Genomic DNA, 21,024 nt, shown 5'->3' on the forward strand with positions numbered 1-21,024 from the left:
CTAAGTCACTCTAATTTAATCGATGTTTATTGAACACAGTGGTGGACCTGCCAATTCAGGGATGCATATTGCCTTGCCACTAAGGCCACCTTCTTAAAAGAGGGCTTAAGTTTAGATGAGAGGGACAATCAAAGTGCCATGGAGAGGCAGAGAGGGAGTGAGTGAGCTACATTTTCACGGGGTCAGGGGTGAGGTCACAGAAAATTCCACGGATGAGAAAACATGGAGAAATAGACACTCTTCCCAAGTGGACCCAGGAGGGGGTCAGAGGAGAGAGCGCCCAGGCGGAAGGAAGAGCCGGTGCAAAGGCATCCAGGTCTCGACAGGGGTGCTGCTTTCAGGGAAAGTCAGAGGCTGCCTCGACACATGATGAGATTAGTAATTGTAATTTTCTACTTTCGTTTCAGGGAAAGGAAAGTGGGAAAGGTAAGTATGGACCAGCTATTTTTATTTTTAATTTTTAAACTTCTACTGAGATAGAGCTGATATACCAAAAAATTGCACACATTTAATGTAAATATCTTGGTGAGTTTGGACATAGGCACTGACTAGATTTCTTTTAATTTTGAAAAATTGATTTATTGATTTGGAGGGAGAGAGAGAGAAAGAAACAAACATTGATTTGTTGTTCTACTTTTTTATGCATTCATTGGTTGACTCTTGTATGTGCCCTGACCAGGGATCAAACCTGCAATCTCGGCATATTAGGACAATACTCCAACAACTGAACTATGTGGCCAGGGCCAGACTAGTTATTTTTAAATAATACTTTCTGTGATTAATATTATATAATTTGAATGTATGCACATTGGTCTGGGCCAAGTGAAGATCTGTCAATAAAATGTGCATCTTACACTTTATCACTCTTGATAATCGTATACTCTTTGCCATACTTTTATTTCCCTTCACAACCTAGCAAGCTATTCAAAGTCAGCGAGAGGCTGTTTTAGAAAGAAATGAAATGATAAAACTACAAAGGAATAGAATTCTCAAGGAAAAACTAAAGGTGAGTTAACAGATTTCTCTGTGTACTTTTCTGTTTTCTGCTTTTCGACTACTCAGGTTTTGAGAAATAAATGCCTTTTTGGTCTTGGGTAGTAGCCAGGGCCAAAGTTTTGGAGTAGACAATTTGTACTTACCTTAGTTCTTACCTGTTCTTGTTGATTACTAACTCTGTGACCTCAGGCAAATTACTATACCTCTCTGAACCTTCACTTTCTGATTCGTAAAATGGGAAACGATGCATCTACTTCCTGAGTGTTGGAAGAATTGAATGAGCATGTGGTCTGCTGAGAAACATGCGCGGGTAGAGTCAGGGATCCCCGCACAGTCTGGCCAGAGGAACGTCTGGGGCGGTGTGAGAACACGGAAGGACGATGCTCAAGTCACATTGGCAGTTGGGGAGGTGGCGCTGGGTAGAGGTTCTGGGAAGACTCTCAGCTTCCGGAGCGGAATTCTAAAGAACCAGTAACTTTAGTATGGTGAAGAAGTAGGAGAAAGAGCACTTGAGACGGAGGGGAAGAACATGATTGAAAAAGACCTGTTCCGTGTGGTGAACTAGATGCAAGTATTTTGAGCAGCTCGGCAAAAGGCGAGTGGAGGGGCGCTGGGAGATACGGCCTGAGCCGTCATTTTCAAGCTTGAGTAAATGTTCTGTGGGGCTCTCAGTGTTTCCTTAAATTATTCTTATTGTCTGTCACAGAAATAAGTACAAACATAAAACTCCTTACTATCCTAGTCTTGTACAACCATCAAACTGAAACCAATTTTCAGATAAAATATACACAAAACAACATAAGGAGTACAATATATCAGAGTTACTATAATGTGGTAGATAATATGGTTTTGCTGAAACTGTATCTCCAGTGCTGGGTTTAATAGTAAAAACATATGGCTGTAGGTCCATTTCAGTATTTAATTGCTTTCTATATTTTGACTTCAATTATATCCAAACAGCAAATGTCTGAAGTACAATGTAGAATTGAAAATTTCAAAGCTTTTTTTTCTGAGTCAGAATAGTTTGACCTCATATTTAAGCCAAAGTCTTCTACCAAGCAATTCTTGAATGCTGGTTTTAATGAGGCAATAAATCAATAAAGCTGTTCTTATTCCCTTTAATTGTTTCTGTGGCATTATGAAATATGCATTTTATGAGTACCTAATTGTATTGCTTCTGGAAATAGAAACATAAAATGCTTTAATACACAATTCGCACCTACATTTATCACTCACAATGGGGTAAATTGGTGTGTACGGGAGATAGGACAGGGTGTGGGCAACAGCGCATCAGCCTGTAGGGTGAGTGCGGTTTGACTATTACAGCACAAGCTCTTCTGAGGTCTGCACGGCTGCACCTCTGATGGCTAGCTGGTACTGTAATTCTCCAACCTCTTCATTTCAGTTTGAATTATTGTGAAATCTTACCTATACTGCACGCTTTCATTTGGAGCGCATTTAATTTTAATTACAGAAACTATGAGGCAGGGTTGACTATAAAGCAGTCCTTCATATAGATGTCCATGCTGGTTTTTTAATTATAAAAAATGAAAGTTAAGAAAAATATTGTAAGAAAAATGACAGATCCTGGAGGGTACCTTTGCAGATCTCCATTTGGAAATACAGTTGCCCTTGAACATGTGGGGTTAGGGGTACTGACCTCCTGTGCAGTCAGATAACACGTGTGTATAACCACAGGTGGCCCTCTGTGTGCAAAGATTCCCAAAGTGAGGAGATGAAAACGAGGTCAATTGAAAAAAAAAATCCACATATAAGTGGCCCCACACAGTTCAAAGCTATGTTCTTCAAGGGTCAATTGTATTATGCATTTTAGCAAGACTGTTTTCTCAGCTGTATGGAGAACGGAAGGTTGGGGGGGAGGGTTGAACGAAGACCATTTGGGAGGGTTAGTGGAGAGTCTGAACTAGGCAGTCACTATAGGAAACGAGTAGAGGAGATGCATTCAAGAAATATTAGGGAGGTGAGATCTACAGGTCTGGGTGACTAATTACATGTGGCAAGTAAGAGAGAGCAGGGTTTTTACTTCCTTAGACATGTCATTTGATCTGGTTATTATGCAGCATTTACCTTTGCTTTAGCACACCTGTAAAGAAAACCTAGCCTTCTCCTGTGTGTGTCTCCTTTACTCTCACACAACTGCTACTCAAGTGTGTGGGGCTCCTGGAAGCCTACCCAGCATCTCTGGTCCGACCTTGACCATGTGGGCTTACACCTCGCCCATGCGGACTCTCCCCTCTGCCAGGGACCCACTCATCAGCTCTTTTATATCCTTGCATCAAAAAGGTTGATGACTCTCTACTGTTTTCTGCCACCCCCAAATAACCATGCACATACATACACACTTACTTTATGGTTTTTCTCTTTTAAGTGAGATGAAGGAAAGATTGTGGAACAATATTTATACATAATTTTAGTGTGACTTCTCTGTGATGATGTTTTTCTAATCATAAAAAATTTTCTTTCACCTGACTCTTAGTTTCTTGATATTTAAAACCATCATTTGTTTAAACATCACTTTGTATTTAAGTGTGTATAATACTCACTAGCCACCCAGCTCAGAAATTTGCATTTTTATAGAACCTTTTCCCAGTATTGTGTTGTGTTGTGCTGACAAGTGTTTAACAATCAGCTCTCTATTTATAAAAAGAAATCCTGATTTGCAGCATGTGCCGATTTCCATGGTGTAAAGACACCCACCGTTGCCAGTTGTAACCCACCTGTGTGCTGTCAGTGAAGGCAGAGTTGAGAAGAGCTGTGTCGAGTGGCACTTAGGGCTGGTACAAGCTGCCTGCAGTGCATCGCTGCCTTTTCCAGGGTTGTGCTTTATCTGAAAAGGGTCCTGGTGCTTCTCCTACTCTGAGCATTTAAGTGCACTTTGGAACTATTTACTTAACGCATTTCTTTTTAGAATTATCATTTTAACTCCCAAGAGAATAGTTTCTGTGCAGCAGTTTCTAAACAACTTCCAACTGTGTGAGGTGTGGACAAGATGGGAGCGCCCCACGTACAGAATGTTGTCTGTTCCTATGGGCCCTTGTAGAGCTGAAGGTCAAGGAGCTGAAATTTGCTGAAGGCTCCCCTGAGGCCTGTGCCATTTCTTTGGCCACGCTGAGTAATTCTTCCCCTGTGTGCCTCTCTCCCCTTAGAGGAAACTGCCCGTGGAATCCAAGGCCCTGGGAGCCTCAGATCTGGTGTACACGGTCAGCGCCCAGGAGTACTGGCAACAGGCTCTCCTCACGGAAGAGGAAACTGGTAATTAAAAAAACAAATCTCAATCACTAAAATTCTCAAGATTAAATTTGGCACTCGGAACTTTTTATCTGAGAACTTTTTGTCCATACTCCCAGCTTGCCACAGTTTCAATACCTATTAGCAAATATATCTGTTGTTGTTTTTTTCCCTCTGCCTGGTTGTGGTGCCTGAGACTACAGTTCGTCTCTCCTCCAAATATCACCACCATTTCACAAAGGTTAGCGACTGGGTTAGTATTTGGCTTGAGCTTCTGTATGCACCCAGTTATGGGTATATGAAGAATTCTCTGAGTATCTATTTTTGCTTTGTTTGTAGCAGGAAAAAGTAGAAGACATGGCCCCTCTCTTCATACAACTTAAAATCTAGATGAGGAGCTAATACTAAGTCATGTGCAAAAGTCAAAGTGAAAATAAGGCTTAGTTCCACAGTGCTATGAGTACCATCAAAGTTCAGAGAACCTGGAGATCTGTGAGCCTGGAGTTCTCAGTGAGGACTGGTGAGCAGGCGGGGCCTGAGCTTGACTTTGGTCTGAGCTTAAAATAGCTTAAAATGTGCGTGCCTTTCACTAGACGTGGCCGAGTTAAGGAGGAGAAGGTGTGAAATGATCCCAGAAATTGGGGAACTGCTTGAACAAGGATATAAAAGAAATAATCAGCATGCCACACGCAAGAAACAGTGTAGGAAAACTTCCACTTAAAGGCATGATGGAGAGAACAGTAGAGTGACAGCTGTTATCTTCTGACTAACAAAAAAGTTTACAACTAAAATAAATTCCTACGCTGGAATCCCACTCCCCGACCTACACCCCCCAACCCCATCAGAGGTTCTTATGCCTTCTGACAGCAAGTGGAAGCTATTTTGATATTAAGGGTTATTTGATATAGACAGAAAAATCTAGGGGGACTGAAGAGCTGAGACTCTAAAAACGTGAGCACCTTTGGTTTCCTTACTCAGGTAAGTAAGTACTCATCCAGAAGGAAGTGCCAATTTTTAAAAACCAGCTTGCACTTTTCTACATAGTTTGTTTTATGCCACTAAAAAAAATGGATGGTCGTCATTGCTGACTCATCCTTTGCTATTGCTGACCCAAGACCTGAGACAAAGGTCCTCAGAAAGGTGGGTTTAGCGGGTGCCCAGCCCCCGTGGGAACTTGACGGCAGTTCATTCAGACTGCCGTCCTGAACTGGTTATTGTGATGAATTCTATGTACTGTGAACTCTGGTCTTATGAAATTGTCTGTGCTGCCTGTGACTCTCAGAAATCCCCAAGTTAAGAGAATATATCAGGAAAAGGCTCTTGGACAAGAAGAGGAGGATGGTGACCAAGTACGTTACCGAAGCCTTCGGCCTGCTGCTCCTCACGGACAGTTTCAACTGCCCGGAAATCCCGCCGGTATGGACGCCGCTTGGCTGTGTTCTCTGCCCCGTGCCCAGGGTGGGACGTTTTCTTTTACCGTGTTAGGAACTTAGGATATTTTTACTTTTCACATCAAAGGAAGGTACTAAGCTCAGAGACTCTAACGAGAGTAGAAAAGTAATTAGAGGTTAAACCTGTAACATGTGAGTAAGAAAAGAAAGAATATTTTCCTTGGGACAAGTGGACGGAGGGAAGAATGTAAAAATAGTTAGCAGCAACTCTCCCCTCTCCTGAGACTTGAATAAGATGGAACGTGTTTAGTGGTGGCAGGAGTGATTTGTTTACCTCTAGCGGGGTAAGACAATTCTTGCTTACCCTGCAGAGCCGTGTGTAGGCAGAGTCCAAAAAGGTTTCGTCTGTCCGTGGACGCCCGCCATGCCCTGGTGCTGTCAGGATCTCAGACTCAGAGCAGCAAGTCTGCGAGAGGAAGGAAAGTAGGAGGGACTTTCAGCCAAGAGTTTAGATATTTACTGTCACAGTTAGGATGCACACCTTCTGTGTGACCTGCTAAAACTACTTTTCTCATAGTAATGGACAAAGCTATCTTTTTGATGGTGGTTTCTTTTTTTACCCCAAAGTAAAAGGAATGAGCTGCAGAAGTAGAGGCTTAAGAGAGTTCTGGAGGAAAATCTGCTGCTGGAGTCAATCACCAACCGCATTTCCTCCTGGTGAGGGACCTACTGACGACGAGACAATCACAGACAGTTGACCCTTGAACAGCACATGTTTGAACCGCGTGTGTCTGCTCATACAGGAACTTTTTCAATAAACACACATAGTACTGTAAATGTATTTCCCTTATGATTTTATTACTAACATTTCCTTTTCTGTAGCTTACTTTACTGTAAGACTACAGTATATAAACATATAATATACAAAATATGTGCTAATTGTTTTTGTTATCGGTAAGGCCTCAGGTCGACCATAGGCCGTTAGTAGTTTGGTGGAGTCAACAGTTGAATGTGGGTTTTCGACTGCACAGGGGTCAGCTCCCCTAACTTCTGTATTGTTCAAGGGTCAACCGTGTAAAGAAAAAGTTCAGACCCAGGCCTGCAGCACCCTGTTGAGGAAACCAACCCTCCTTCAGGGTTGGTTTCCTCAACCCCGGGAAGCCAGCTCGGCTACACATTAGGCTTGTAGGAGGTCAGACTGCCGTCTCTCATAACGATCCGAGAAACTAAAGGATAACTTCTGTCACAATTGGCCCCAAATGGCCAGACCTCAGTTAACAACTAACAGCTAAAGATTAGCTTCCCTAATCTTTATCCCTGCAACCAACTTAGGACCAACCAGAGAACGCCTAATAGGCACTCCGCTGAGTCACATAGGCTCCCTGCTCCTAGTTAGCCCGCCTGCAGCTACCCCCTGCCCATGGCCTGCGGTCAGGGCCTACCCGAGGCCATCCTACCTCCTGCCTTCAAGTCTCTGCCAAACGCAAGTGACTATGGCTGACTGCTTTGCTATAACAGCCTCTGAATAAATGGGCTTGGGTGTTCTCATTGGGTTGCTGTTCTTTTCCACACCATCAGATTTATGCAAGTTGTGTGACTTGTTGGTGTACAGAACAGGAAAGAGGTGGAGAAAGTAGACTAGTAGGGCTCTATGAGAGTTCAAGGTCCTGGGAACGTGGGAAAGTGAGCCTGGGATGGCCCTGAGAAGTGGCAAGGAAAGGCAGATAACAGAGCCCGACTGCAATGTGAAAAGTATGCAATGCCAACTATAGATGGTCCACGCAGTTTTGGTCAAATGTCCACATTTTAAAAATTATATACACAGATGAACTATAGAGAAAGATTCACTTTTTAAAAAGATATCCTATTTCTTATGCCTTTCTTATACCAAAAGGTCTAGTTCTGTGAGGGGAAAAAAAAGACCCTTCTGGAATCTGAGACTTTCTAATTTGAGTTTGTCCTCTGAAACACTGGGGAAAGGTTTAACCTCCTAATTTCCCGAAAAAGTTCTTTAGGGTGAAAGTTGCCTCTCTGCCCAGCAAAAGATTGCTTTTGGAAGTGCTGGTGGAAAACCAATCAGATGCGGTGCTGTGTGTGGTTGGTTTGTTTTACAAACACAAAGACGGAGCCCTTTGCAATCAGTCGCGAAAGGCTGGCCCCACCCCCTACTCTCTGCTGCTTCGGAGGTGGAGGTGCGGTCCTTGCAGGGGCTCAGCCCCTTCTTCCCAACGAGACTCCAGGCGACAGAAAACACAGAGGAGGGGGCTGGTTGGCACTTCTCTGATAACCTTTCAGAGGGAGTTGCCAGCAGCTTTCTTCAAATTTCTTTGGCCCCAGATACTGGTCTCCGCTTCAGTTTTTTGATGGAAAGTTGGAAGGCAAGAATTTAGTCAGTTCCTTTGAGTCCTGAAAAATATCAGACCTAAAAATGTACATGATTGATCATTTTTTAAGATTGTACCTTAAAACATATACACAAAATGACAGTTTGGGTAGTTAGTGATTTTAAATGAACAGGGTACTAGTCATTATTTTTTAAGGACCTATGGGAAGTTGATTATGACATCTCAATGTCAAATAACCCTGCATTTATTCAAAGCAGGCGCCAGCCCTTCCCTTTCTTATCATTTTTTGTTGTTTTTTTTCTAACATGGATTTGTTATGAGACTTTGTGAGAATTCTATCCATAGATTTTGTTTTTGTGACTTTCTTCCAGCCACAAATTCAAAAGAATGTGGAAGACAGCATGGGGGGGGCGTGGAGGGGTAGAAAGTAGGTTTAGAGAATTCTTATCAGTGAAACTATGAAAATCCCCAGGGCACGCCTAAAGCTAAATAGACTCCTTAAACTCTTAAGCTCATCAACTGTAAACCCCCAGAGTCTTCTCTGCAATCAAGATCCAGAGAAGCTAAGTCATCTGTTAAGGTCACACATCAATTCAAGGGTCATTTCTGTCCTCAGATTTGGAACAGAATTTATAAACCTGCATTATCCCCAGTTCTCCGGGCCACTCGTTCACCCCATAAATGTTTACGGACTGCACTTGCTGTGCCATGCCTGGGAATGAACAGACATGAACAACACCGTCTGTCCCTTCAGCAAGTCCCCAGTCCAGGGGAGGAGACGTGGAATGAGAGAGACACAGCACAGCAGGAGGAATGCTGTGACACAGGGGTGTGCAAAACGCAACAGGAATGTAGGAAAGAGAGCCCCAATCTGCCTGGGGGGTCAGGGCGGGCATCTCATGGGAAGTCAGTGTTGAGTTTTGTCTGGAAGGATGAGAAGGTGGGAACAGCATGTGCAAAGGCTCGAGGTCAGAAAGGAAATGGCATGTTTGGGGAATGGTAGCAAGTTCAGGGGCAGCTGCGTGGGTGGACATTTCAGGCAAGCAGAGCTGGTGGCGTTGGAGAGGTTGCTTGAGCCCTGTCTCTGAAGGACCGTGAGGGCCCAGCTACAGAGTGTGGCTTATGTCTGCTGCAGGACCCCCCAAGGTGCTGGCACAGAGAATGGACTGGGGTTTCCGGTTTGAACCTAAAGGCCGAGGTTGTCCCTGGTGGTCCCTCCCTTTTATGATTTGAATAGACATTTTCCTCCCTGGCTAGCTCATATTCTCCTTTGAAGAAGGGACCAAGCCTTTATTTTTGGTCCTGTAGCTTTGTTATTCAAAGCATGGTCCAGGGCCCAGAAGATCAGCCTCACCTGGGGGCTTGCTAGAAACGTAGAATCCCAAGCTCTCAGATTTGAATCTCCTGCTGATTTGTATGCATAATAAAGTTTGCGAAACACTAGACTCAAAAACTGCTTGGTGCACAGTCAAAGCTCATTAAGAGTTTTTATTTGGACAGCTATTCCCCAAAATAGTCTGATGGGCTATATGCCTGAAGTAAGCTGCAGGAGACATATAGTTGTTTGATTCTCCAGTCCCACAAAGCTTAAGGGATGCTTTATTGGGACGTTAAGGAGAAGTCACCTGTGGGTGATTTGCTCAGGATAAGTCAAATTCAAAGGAAGCAGAGTTTGAGGAGAAAGTGCCTTTAGGGAGGTGATGGCCTTATGCTCTCTATGGCCCTGCCCCTAGAACGAACACTTGCACATGAGTGGCCTGCGGAGATTTGTGGAAGAGCAAGTACAGCTGCTGGAGAAGGCCATCGACCAGTGCTTCGCCCACATCGCACAGCCTCTGCACGAAGGGGTCAGAAATGCCAGGACTTCCTACCGACGGATCCTTGGGGCATGTCTGGTGGTGAGTGACCCTTTCCAGGGAAAGCCTGTGACATCTGGTGAGGTCAGCCTGATCCCCAAGGTCAGGGTTTGGTAGTGACCTGCAAGAAATGGACACTCAGGTCTATAGGAGCAAAGGGCATTGAGGAGTAGGAAGAAGGACAATAGTATGGCATAACCTCAAACACAGGCCATTTAGGGAGCAGAGTAAAGAGGAGCCAGGAGAGGGAGCAGAGAAAGCTTAGTTCGAGGGGTAGTAGGAGAAGGAAATAGTGTAGTGCTTACTTTCTTACTTTTTTAATGCTTACTTTTAATATAACGCTTAAGGTCTTATTTTCTAATAAGAAAATCAAGCAGGAAAGACCACACATCTGTTGTTAAGGAGATTCTGAGATACTCCTGAAGGGTTAAGGGAAATTGGGGTAAGAAAAGGCAATTGGATGTGGCCATCGAGAGTCGTCATTGGTGACTGTGATAGGCAGCCCCAAGCTGGCCCCAGAGAGCCTCCCCTCCTGGCCGTGGTGCCCTGGTGGAGTCTCCTCCCTCGCTGAGTCAGACAGAGCCACTCTCCGTGGGCAGCAGAGTGTGGCAGGTAGGATAGTGTGTGGCTTCCAAGGCTCGGTCTCTTGGATCACTTGCTCAGTGGGAAGCCAGCTTCCCTGTGCTAAAGTCCACGAGGAATAGTGTCGTGGCTCCCCACCAATGGCCAGAACCACCTTCCCCACCCTGTGATGAGCCTCCTTGGAAGCAGATCCTCTGGCCCCAGTCAGGTGACCATAACCCCCATTGACACCCAAGGGAACCACACAGAGAAGCCCTGAGCCAGAACCGCCAGCTTTGGCAAAGACCACTAGTACATGCAGTCTTTTGACCCTCACTTGGCCACATGAGAAGGGGCCTTGGGCCTGGAACACTTCCTACAGAGAGATAAAGAGCCCTCACAGCCTCTGCTGGGCTTATCTGGCTTCTGTGGGAATATCTTTCCCTGTTTCATGCTCAGTGTATACTCCTTTGTTCTGCTCAGAGTGGGCACCTAAGGTCCTCAGCCAGGCCCCCAGTTTTCTGTATTTCCGATCTGTGGGGAGGGATTGGGTTCTCCTACCGCAGCACAAAGTGGGCTGTGAGCAGCTGTATCACCTCCCTCGGCTGTGGAGTGGGTCCTCTGGCCACAGGGACCCAGGTATTGCAAGGGGCTGGCTGGATCTTGTGCACAATTTTTCTCCTCTTGCTGTGAGTAAATGCTGTACCCTTGAGCCAGTTATCCGTTCCCAGTGACCTTGAATCTATGGGTCTCTTTTCTGGGTGGCACTTATCTGCCTTTTAACCTTGGCTGCACAGCCTGGCCACCCAGTGAACTGTGAAACACCAACCAGCCAACACCAGTCTGAATTCCTGACCCTCACAGCCCGTGAGAGATAACAAACGCTTATGGTTGTTTTAAGCCGCTAAGTCTGGGGTAACTTGTTTCATAGCAATAACTGAGTGACCTGGAGAGAACTGTTTCTCTGTGAGGGTAAGAGATCCCAGATCCCAGGACGTGAATCAGCAAGTGGGTGCTGAGAAGGTGAAGGCATGAGGTGGAGATGTCTCCTTGGGGACAGGTTGCTTGTGAAAGGAAGGAGTGCATCAGCCAGCTGCAGGCCCCCACAAGGGCTTCGTTCCATGAACTGTCCTCCTTCTGATTAGCCCCTTAATAGCTCCTTTCTCTGTGCCTGTAAACATACCTAAAGTCCCTATTTGTCCCTATTTGACAAGCGGCTTTGTGATCAGAAATGGGGGCAAACATTTATATGCTAACATCATAGCATTATGTAGCAGAGTAAAATAACCTATGTGTCTAATAACACGAGAACAGTAAAATGAATATGTCCATAGGCTGTATTTGTGGTTACTACCATATTTTTACAAATTATTTATAATGAGTTAAGGGAATGCTCATGTTATAGTATTAAGTGAAAAGGGAAGAATAAGATAGGCAGGTAGGTAGGTAGGTAGGTAGATAGGTTGGTAGGTAGGTAGGTCGGTAGGTGGGTAGATAGATAGGTAGGTAGGTAAGTAAGTAGGTAGATATATAGGTAGGTAGGTAGATAGAATGATGTTAACAGCCATTCACTTGAAAGGAATTCTCTTAAAGCTTGTGTCATGGATAACAGTGTGGTGATTGCAGGGGTTGGGGGGAGCGGGGTGTAAGGGGGATAAGTGGTAATGGAAAAAATACAATAAAAAATAAATTTAAAAAACAAAAGACATATATCACTGCATAATGATCTCAAAGCCCTCTACTGAAATTTTGGTCAGGTCAGTGCAAATGTATTTTTTTCTCTTCACTAAAGATCTGCACCTGGCTAAAGTTTATTGATGTCTCTTACAGCTCTAGCTTCATAATATTGTTCCCCTCTGATTTGTGGATTTATTTCTCTGGGAAAAATATTGCAAAGATACACAAATCAAATTACATTTTCTTAAATATTTAACAAAAAGTATAAAAAATTGTGACGGTGCTTGCAAAACTCAGAAACAGAAACCTGCCGTGGGGTTGTAGCACTACTTTCATTTCGTCACTGCTCACCCGGTGGATGTTCGTTCGTCAGGCACTAGTTGCGCCCTCGACAGATGGCACGGACATCACGGTATCAGATGAGACACGGTGCCTGATCTCAATGCTAGAGGAGCCCACAGAGTAAACAGACAAATGCAAAACTGTGCGAGAAGAGAAATGAGCACAGGGCGCTTTGGAAACCCAGGGCAGGGGCACGCCACTGACTTACGGCATGACTGCTGTCCTTTCTGTCTAGCTTAGTAATAAGTGGAACGGGTATGTTGCTGCCATTGTGATTCTTGGTAATAGCCTTCAGCCACAGGCAATGCAATTCTGATCTCTGATGCTCTAGTCTGTGCCTGCTAAGTCCAACAACCTTTTGTTCACTTGTCTAGAGGAGCAGAGGAAACCAGGGCTTTCACCAGACTCTGAAGGCCGTTTGCCTGAAGAATGGCATCTACGCCTCCAGGACCCTCCCACGAATAGATCTGAACGAGGCCATCACGCAGCCCATCTATGACCAGATCGACCCTGTTTTTGGAGGCATTTTTAGGTAAAGGGTCTTCCCTCTTGTTCCTTTGTGAACGAACATCTGAAGGATGATGGGCCAGAGTCTCATCTTGAAGAATTTGTACTCTGGATTTGGAAGTGTAGAGAGTAGCTTGCCGCTTGAGGAAGAAAGCTTACTCTTTGGCAAAACACAAAAGCCTTCTGGGTTTGGTTTACTTGGAAATTTCCCGTGGTGACCTGGAGAGCAGATAGAGATGTTGCTTTCAGACTAATATTATGATTCCCATTATTTTTCAAATATCTCATACATGAGGCGGGGGATACATTTTCTTATGGATCTAAGCCCAGGAGAGGGTATTTTGGTTGGAGAGTGTGGAGTTAAGCAAACACACAGCTTCCATAGATTTCCCTGAATGCAAAAAAGTGACTCACTGAGGACTCCGTGTTTGGTTTTGACTTACTGCGGGCTCAGGGACATGGCACGGGAGGGGGCAGGTGCCTTCCTGGTGTCCCCTCCTCCCGTTATTCCTTGACCTCCATCAGCGGAAACAGAAGCTCCTAATCTTCCAGCCTTTCCCCAGTCTCCCTCCTTTGCCTCTAGCATGCCATCTGGTTCACCACCTGCTGCGGCTTGAACCATTCCTATCTTTGCTTGATTCTTACCCACTGCCCCCTTCCCCACCCCCACCTTCTTTTGAACTCTTTTGAGATCATGCCATTCCACCTATGCTCACCCACTGTTTACAGGTCTGTAGGGTAAACTCCAAAGTCCTTAGAATGGCATTCGAGGCATTCTACCTGCCTCCAACTGACCTTTCTAATCTCTTCCCGAGCTGTGGCCCAGTGTCGTCCCTCAGCTTTAGACAGCCTGGAGGGAGCAGAGAGCAACCGAGATGTTCCAGGAGCCACGCTAAGTACTTTGGGTGCATTGCATCATCACCTCCTCCCAATAACCCTCTGAAGGGTTTCTGCCTTTTTTTTTTATCAGTGAACAAACAGATTCACCCAGCTCATAAGGAAAGAGCTAGGATTTCAAGCCCATGCTCTCTCTTGTGAACCTGTTGCATCTTATTCCTGGGCTGTGCTGAAACTTCCTTTACTATCTTGTGCCTAGGATGCATAACCCTCCTCATTTTCGTTCCCTTAAATCTTACCCATCTCTGAAGGTATAGTTCCAGTCCCACCCTTTCAAGTGGTAAGGCTGAGTTCTGAGGTTAAACAGATCAGTGTCCAAAGCCTGGCTCTGCCACTTACTAGCTACATGGCCTGGAAACACATCACTCATTTCCTCCAAACCTCAGTTTTCTTATCTGTAAAATGGGCATAATTGTACTGATTTCAGAGGCTTTGATGCCAATGGTCTGACACAGCACAGTGCCTGCACTCGTTATAGGAACGTAGTGACTGTCAGGTCTTGTTCCCTTTGCTTAAAAAGGGGTGAAAGCGCGCCAGCTGGCTTCCTCTTCGTTTTAGCCTCACAGTAGCCACTGTCATCTCTTAACATTTTACGTTGCTTTCTTCTGCAGGGCTGGAACACCCACAGGTTCAGCTCTGATGCCACACATAGACGCGTTTAAGCACTCCCTCCAGGAGAAAATGACAGAAATTGGGATAAGAAATGGCTGGAAGTATGATAACTACAAAAAAAGTTTCCTGATCCAGGAGGTAAGATCCTTATATCTTAAGAAGAGCAGTGAAGTTGGTAGTGGCTTTCTTCCCAACAGGATTTTTTGGCTGCTGTCTGTCTCTCCCAACCTCGTGGTATCCCGGGTCTGTGGGGATCTTAGAGCAGGAGCTGCGAGATCCACAGCACGGTGGTGGGGAGGGGGGTGAGCCGCAGGCCCGAGACAGCCACGGAGGGGCAGGGCAGCCGGCAGGCTTTGTTCGGCTGGTCCCCTGGCACCGACAGTAATGCTGAGATTGCACAGTAGACTCAGGTCCTGGGAAGAATCTTCAAAGACTCCTTAGATGTACAAAGGCTTGAATCCACATGTGACATTTTCACTCACCTCTCTATCGTATTTACCAATATTATGAAGTACTACCCAAAGCAGGGGAGGGTGAAGAAGTGTCATATGTTTGCAGATCATTTTTCAGTTTTGAGTGCTCGAGATTTTGTCTTCTAGGCTGTCCTAGTCCACAGGGGATGAGCTCACAAAATACCATAAACTGGGTGGCCGATAAAACCTCAGACATTTATCTCTCACACTTCTGGAGCTGGGAGTCTGGTCCAGGCGCAGGCAGATTTGGCGTCTGGCTGGGCCTGCTTCCCAGTTCAAAGGGGCGAGGGAGCTCTCTCAGGCCTCCGCTGTGGGGGAGTGATCCCAACCACGAGACCCCCTTCCTCCTGACCTCATGATGCCGTCACACTGGGGGTTAGGATTTCAATATATGAATGCGGGGTAGAGGGCACAAATATTCTGTCCACAGCACAGGCCCTGCCCAAGTCACGTGGCAACACTAGAGAAATTGCCTGTCCCACCAAAGGGCCTGTTTCAGCACCTCGCACGTGCCGGAGTTCATCTCGGCACACATTTCACAAGACGTTCGCAGGTGCCAGGCACGGTGGGAAGCCCTTTGGGCTCTATGACCCAGAAGACAAAGTTAGCCCTCCGGCCTAGGCGAGGCTCACAGCCTGGCCGTGGAGGTGACATGAGAACAGCCAATGGTAATATAAGGCAGAGGGAGCGGGGACTATGCACAGGAACGCCTGACCTACCTCTGTTGAAGGAATTGTCACAGGTGGCCTTTTCTTCCTGCGGTTCTCAGATAAGTGCCATCCTGGGGGGCCTGGAGGGGTACATCCTCAGGAAGAAGAGGAGGATCTACGAGTCTCTCACCACCTCTGTCCAGAACGACCTGAAGCCTTGCTACGAAGGTAAGGCCCTGGAGGCCGCATTTTTTTTTTTTAACATTTCCGCTTCCTCTTTCTGGCAGCTACCTTAGCATCCTTTTCTGTGGTCCCCCCTCAGAGTATTTGTCCTGACGCCTCCTAAGTCCTTGTAACTCCCTTGGTCTACAAATTAAAACCAAATAATTGCCAGGGTGTGGGGGAGGTAGTTCATGAGCCATTATTATCTGTGTTTCTGGTTCCTTCTGTCTGTCCTTTATCTATACATCTTGCCTCTCCTTTCCATGCTTCACTACAGCCAATTTAACTGCAAAATTCATCATCCAATCTCATTCTTATTTTCTTAAGTACTTGTAAACTTATTTGATAGTATCTCATTTTGATAGCCTTATTATTTATTATTTCCTCTCCAAGGCAAGGGGTTGGAATTTTATAAGCTCCTGCTTGATTCACTCATTAGATTTTCTGAATGATAGTTATCTAGATCAGGGGTGTCAAACTCGTTTTCACCAGCGGCCACATCAGCCTCGTGGTTGCCTTCAAAGGGCCAAGTGTAATTTTAGGGCTGTATAAATGTAACTACTCCTTAACTAGGGGCAAGGAGCTCGGCACTGCCACCAGGTAGAGACAAGGTGCGGGGCCAGATAAAGTAAGATGGAGGGCCGGATTTGGCCTGCGGGCCTTGTGTTTGGCACCTGTGATCTAAATATTGAGCATATTAACTTTTATATCATGTTATTAAACTATTTCCACTGTGTGAAAAATGGTACTACATATATTAATATATAAATGTATATATGTATATATGTATATTGCATGTGTGTGTATATGTGTATACATATATATAGTATACATATAGTATGCATGTCTTTCTCTCGGGGCTAAAGATTTCTAAGCAAGCCTTTGCTGTGGTGTCATTGTGACTATCATTTTTTCCAGAGGCAGCTCAGATCACTGGCAAAAAAGCATGCGAGAAGATGAAAGATGTCATCAGAAGAGGGGTGGACCGGCAGGTGGCTGAGGGCATGTTTGAAAGGGCTCAAGAGAGGATGCAGCACCAGTTTCAGCAGCTGAAGGTATTCTACAGCCATAGTCTTACTTTCCGTCCCAAAGAGGCTCCTGGGGAAGTAGTGGAAGCCGGCACAGTGGTAGTCATTTGGGCCCAGGGAGAGCCAGATGGCTTCTGCAAAGTGCCCAACCAGTGCCCACAGTGCCAGGAGAGGCCGGCTGGCACTGGGCATTCACCTTCACTGCCCCCACAGGCTGGAGGCACGCGCCGTCCTGGGGCCGTGACTTCAGAAACACAGCCCCTCCAGCCCCCTCCTGCACCTTTCCCCTCTAATGAGTCACCAGTAGAACTGTAATATCTCGATGGGATTGTAAGCCCTTCATATACATTAGCTCATTGCCTCCCCAGTGAGTCTGTGAGGTAGGCACAGTCGGCCTCCATGTCCACAGGTTTCACATCCACAGAAACAACCAACACGGACTGAAAGTATTCGGGAAGAAAACCCCAGAAAGTCCCAAAAAGCAAAACTTGAATTTGCCATATGCTGAGCACTACACTGAATCCATGTGAATGAAGTGAGGGGTACGCATACCCTGCTAGAGCCTGTATGCAAATACTACCCCGTTTTATATAAGGGACTTGAGCATGCTCAGATTTCAGTATCTGTTGGGGGTGGGGTCCTACAACCCATACCCTGTGGATACTGAGAGATGACTGAACTATTACTGTTTTCATTTTTTGGATAAGAAAACAAGGCAGAGCAGCGTAGCAACAGGCCACATAGCCAGAAAGTTGCAGAACTAGGATTTGGGACCAGGTAACCAGGCTCAGCATCTCCAACAATAGGATAATGTCTTACAGGTCATCCACTTACAGTGCCTACCAGAGATTTAGGTTTGATTTTGTTTGTCTTGGAAGACAGTTCCTAGCACTTTCCTGGAACCTAAGTGCCTCTGTCAAGTCCACTCGGGCCAGTTGTCTCAGCTCTGGGTCTCAGCCTGTCACCCCTTCCTGCCCAAGAAATAGAAATTCTTTGTTTTAGTCCAAGCTGCTGTTGGCCCTTGGCCATGTGAGCTTCCAAATTCTGCCTCAGCCCAGGCGTAGCTGACTCTCTCCTGACCTCCCCGTGGAGCTGGCCAGTGGCTCTTCAGGCCCGCCTCTGAACCAACCTGCTTCCCGAATCAGCTCCAACCTGCTTCTGCTTCTGCGCACCGCCCCCCACCCCCGCATCACTGCAGTTGTGGAAAATGCATTTACCCCCAATACAAAGCATGTAATTTCTCTTGGAATAGGCTAGAGATTTCTGGTTTACCAGTAGCAATTTACTTCCTGTCATTTAACATATTGTCACAGTCTACAAACATGCAGAAACTGGCCAGACTCTACAGCATCCAGTCCTCCGTGGCTGTATGGAAATAGGCCCTGAAGGTGCCCAAGAAAACAACTCCACTAAAAAAAAAAATGATTAGTACTTTGACCACATACAGATGTATCTTAAGTGATATAAGTGTAGGAAGCTGCAGCTGGGCAAGACCATAGACTGTTCCCATTCCCTGGTCTCATACACAAGGAAGCTGACCCCCAGTGGGCCTAAGTTACTGGCTGAAGGCTCAAAGCTGGAGCCAGGGCTGGAGCTTAGGGCTCTAGGCCTGGTATGTTGAAGAGAAAAGCACATGACTTGGAGTCACAAGCTCCAGGTTCAAAACTAGGCTCTGGCAGACTGGAAGAGAGAATCAGGTATTTTTCAAAGGGAGACAAGGGCTGGTTACAAGAGGGAACATGGTTTTAGGTGACAGAAGGACTGAGAGGAGCCAGAGACATTTGCCAGGCGGGCGGGAGGAAAATCAGGAATGCCAAGTACAGCGTGTCACACAAAGCAGGTGCTCAATATGCACGTATCCAGTGACTGAATGCGTGATAGGACGGTGGGAGAGTGAGCAGCACTTCCCCCTTTTTCATCTCTGTGCTGGCTCTGATCTCTCCCATGATCCTTGCACCCTTGTTGGCTCCTGATTCAGTCCCTCAGCACCAGAAGCACAGTCCCTCTTACAGGCAGGAAAGGAGATGCTCAGACAGGTGGGACCCCCACAGAAGTGTTGCCCTGGTGACTCCTGAGCCTTTCTGGGGCCACCTCGGACCTGACTTTGACTTTGGCCATCCCATTCTGTACACTCTGATTGGGAAATTGGGTGGGGTCCCTTTCATAAAATTCCCTTTCCTGTGGGCTGTGCCATACTAACAGAATGACTACCCTTTCTTGTGCAGAATGGAATCACGGAGAAGGTGAAGGGCAGTACCGCCACCATGCTGACCCTTGCTTCACCCCAGGGCGATGGTCTCTACAAGGAGCTCGCAGGTAAATACACAGCGTCTTTGCATAAGGGTGATGACCTTGCAGACCTCCCCACCTCCAGCTGTGGTGGCTCCTTACTGGATTTAAATAAATTAGGTTAGGAAGAATTTCCAGGGGCAGGAATAGAGAAGATGATGACAATTATAACTCCCTCACCCTTGGCTGAGCACCCGATGGAGACCAAGCATTGTACGCCGGCTTTGTGCAACAATCTCACCGAATCCGCACATTAGCCCTCAGGGGTAGATGGTACTTTTCCATTTTGCAGATGCAGAAACAGGGACTTGGATGACATAATGTGCCTAAGAATCCACAGCTGGAAAGTGGCAGATTCAAATCCATAAGTCTGCCCTGCTGACAGTGTGCATTCACCCCACAAGTAATTATAACCCCTCTCTGTGTGCTGAGCAGTGTTCTAGGTGTTGAGGATATAGCAGTGACCAACACAGACAAAAGCCTCTGCTCACAGAGCTTGCAGCCCAGTGGTCAGAGGGCAGGCGATAAGCCAACCCTTAGACAAAAATATGAGGCATGCCGAAGGAGGATAAATGCTACGGAGGAAAATAAAGCCAGAGAATACCCTCTCTTGAGGAAGAGGCCACCCTTTCGTTCCTGTGGGGCCTTCAAGTGATTAGATGAAGAGCAAATCTGCTTTACTCAAGGTTGGCCCATTTCAGTGCAAATTTCACCCAAAACCATGCAGAAACAGCTGGAATAATGTTTGACCACATACCTGGGCACCACCGCCCAGACAAGCTAACATAAAATAACCATCACAAGGCATCTTTGATTGCAGGTGGGGGCTGAAACCCAAGGTGCACACCACAGCAAATTTGTGTAGAATGGGGACTGCTGGGAGGGGAGGGACAGGGACGGAGAGGAGGGCCTGGACGGGACCTAGGGCCAGTTATCACGGGGTGTGCGTTGCGTGTCCTTGCCCAAGCCCCTGGAAGGCCCAGTGAAGGCCCAGAGAGGGCCCAGACCTGAGCTATGGGTTGGTTTTGTCATTTGCCGGTGAGCCCTGTGCTGAGAGAAGCCTCAAGGTAAGAGCAAGAAGGACAGGTGTGACCAGCCTATTTATGAAACACATCAATTGGACGATCTGATCCTTGCGCTTTATTCCGGACCTCACATTCTGGGACAAGTGACTCAGGTCACAGCATGATCCTCAGGGGGCTTGTTTTCTGGGGACATCTCTGAGAAGGACACTGACCCCTGCTAATGCTTTCTGCTCCTCCGTAGACGTCAGAACTGAGTACAAGGAGATGGAGAAGCTGCACAGAAGCCTGAGGGAGGTTGCCGAGAATGCAGTGCTGCGGCGGGGCATGCAAGAGTTCCTCCTGAGGGCGTCCCCCAGCAAAGCCGGCCCCCCCAAAGCATGCATTTGATTGTTAGGGCTCAGCACCAAGGGGATGAGAAACCACTGGGGAGCCAAATAGTGAGAATCACTTCTGTCTTGTAAAATCTAATAAAAAACATCTCCCAACTGTTTGGGCTTTATATGTAATGCAAAACTCAGTATGATTGTTACTTGTGGCATAAGTTGGTTACTGAGAAACATCAATTCATTTCTATTCCATAGTCCAAGAGAGTCATTTTGAATCCCTAATGGGGTTCTAAAGGATTAGGGACAAGAAAATTGTGTTTCATCAGTAAAACATCTCTAACCATCAGAAAACTTAAATATAGTGGGAAAAAAACATTACAAAATAAAGCCATGGGGATTCCACTTTATTTACCACTTTACTACTGATGAGACTTTTGGGTAAGGAGGTAACATTGTGTCACGGAAACAACATGGCTCGGGAGCCAGCCAGGCAGGGGACCGGCCCCATCACTTCCCAGGGTGCTAGTTACAGCCGGGGCGTCTCCAGCATTTTGACCTCAGATGTCACACCGCCAAGT

The 21,024-nt window shown here is 46.2% G+C and overlaps 1 protein-coding gene across 3 annotated transcripts in view; it reads left to right on the forward strand.

Annotated features, from left to right (window-relative positions):
• The window catches only part of NUGGC (nuclear GTPase, germinal center associated), a 43,883-nt gene extending 23,256 nt beyond the window's left edge, over positions 1–20,627 (forward strand). For all 3 annotated transcript variants that reach the window (XM_036032042.1, XM_036032041.1, XM_036032040.1), the window contains 11 exons: positions 408–426; positions 917–1,006; positions 4,164–4,269; positions 5,528–5,661; positions 9,715–9,879; positions 12,792–12,949; positions 14,433–14,571; positions 15,676–15,784; positions 16,697–16,833; positions 19,032–19,122; positions 20,362–20,627. In XM_036032042.1, coding sequence (XP_035887935.1) covers positions 408–426; positions 917–1,006; positions 4,164–4,269; positions 5,528–5,661; positions 9,715–9,879; positions 12,792–12,949; positions 14,433–14,571; positions 15,676–15,784; positions 16,697–16,833; positions 19,032–19,122; positions 20,362–20,507 — 1,294 coding nt within the window. In that variant the 3' untranslated portion in view covers positions 20,508–20,627. The remainder of the gene's footprint in view (positions 1–407; positions 427–916; positions 1,007–4,163; positions 4,270–5,527; positions 5,662–9,714; positions 9,880–12,791; positions 12,950–14,432; positions 14,572–15,675; positions 15,785–16,696; positions 16,834–19,031; positions 19,123–20,361) is intronic.
• The last annotated feature ends 397 nt before the right edge of the window (positions 20,628–21,024 follow it).

This window comes from Phyllostomus discolor, chromosome 8, assembly GCF_004126475.2.
Source record: "Phyllostomus discolor isolate MPI-MPIP mPhyDis1 chromosome 8, mPhyDis1.pri.v3, whole genome shotgun sequence".
In the NCBI taxonomy this organism is placed as follows: domain Eukaryota; kingdom Metazoa; phylum Chordata; class Mammalia; order Chiroptera; family Phyllostomidae; genus Phyllostomus; species Phyllostomus discolor.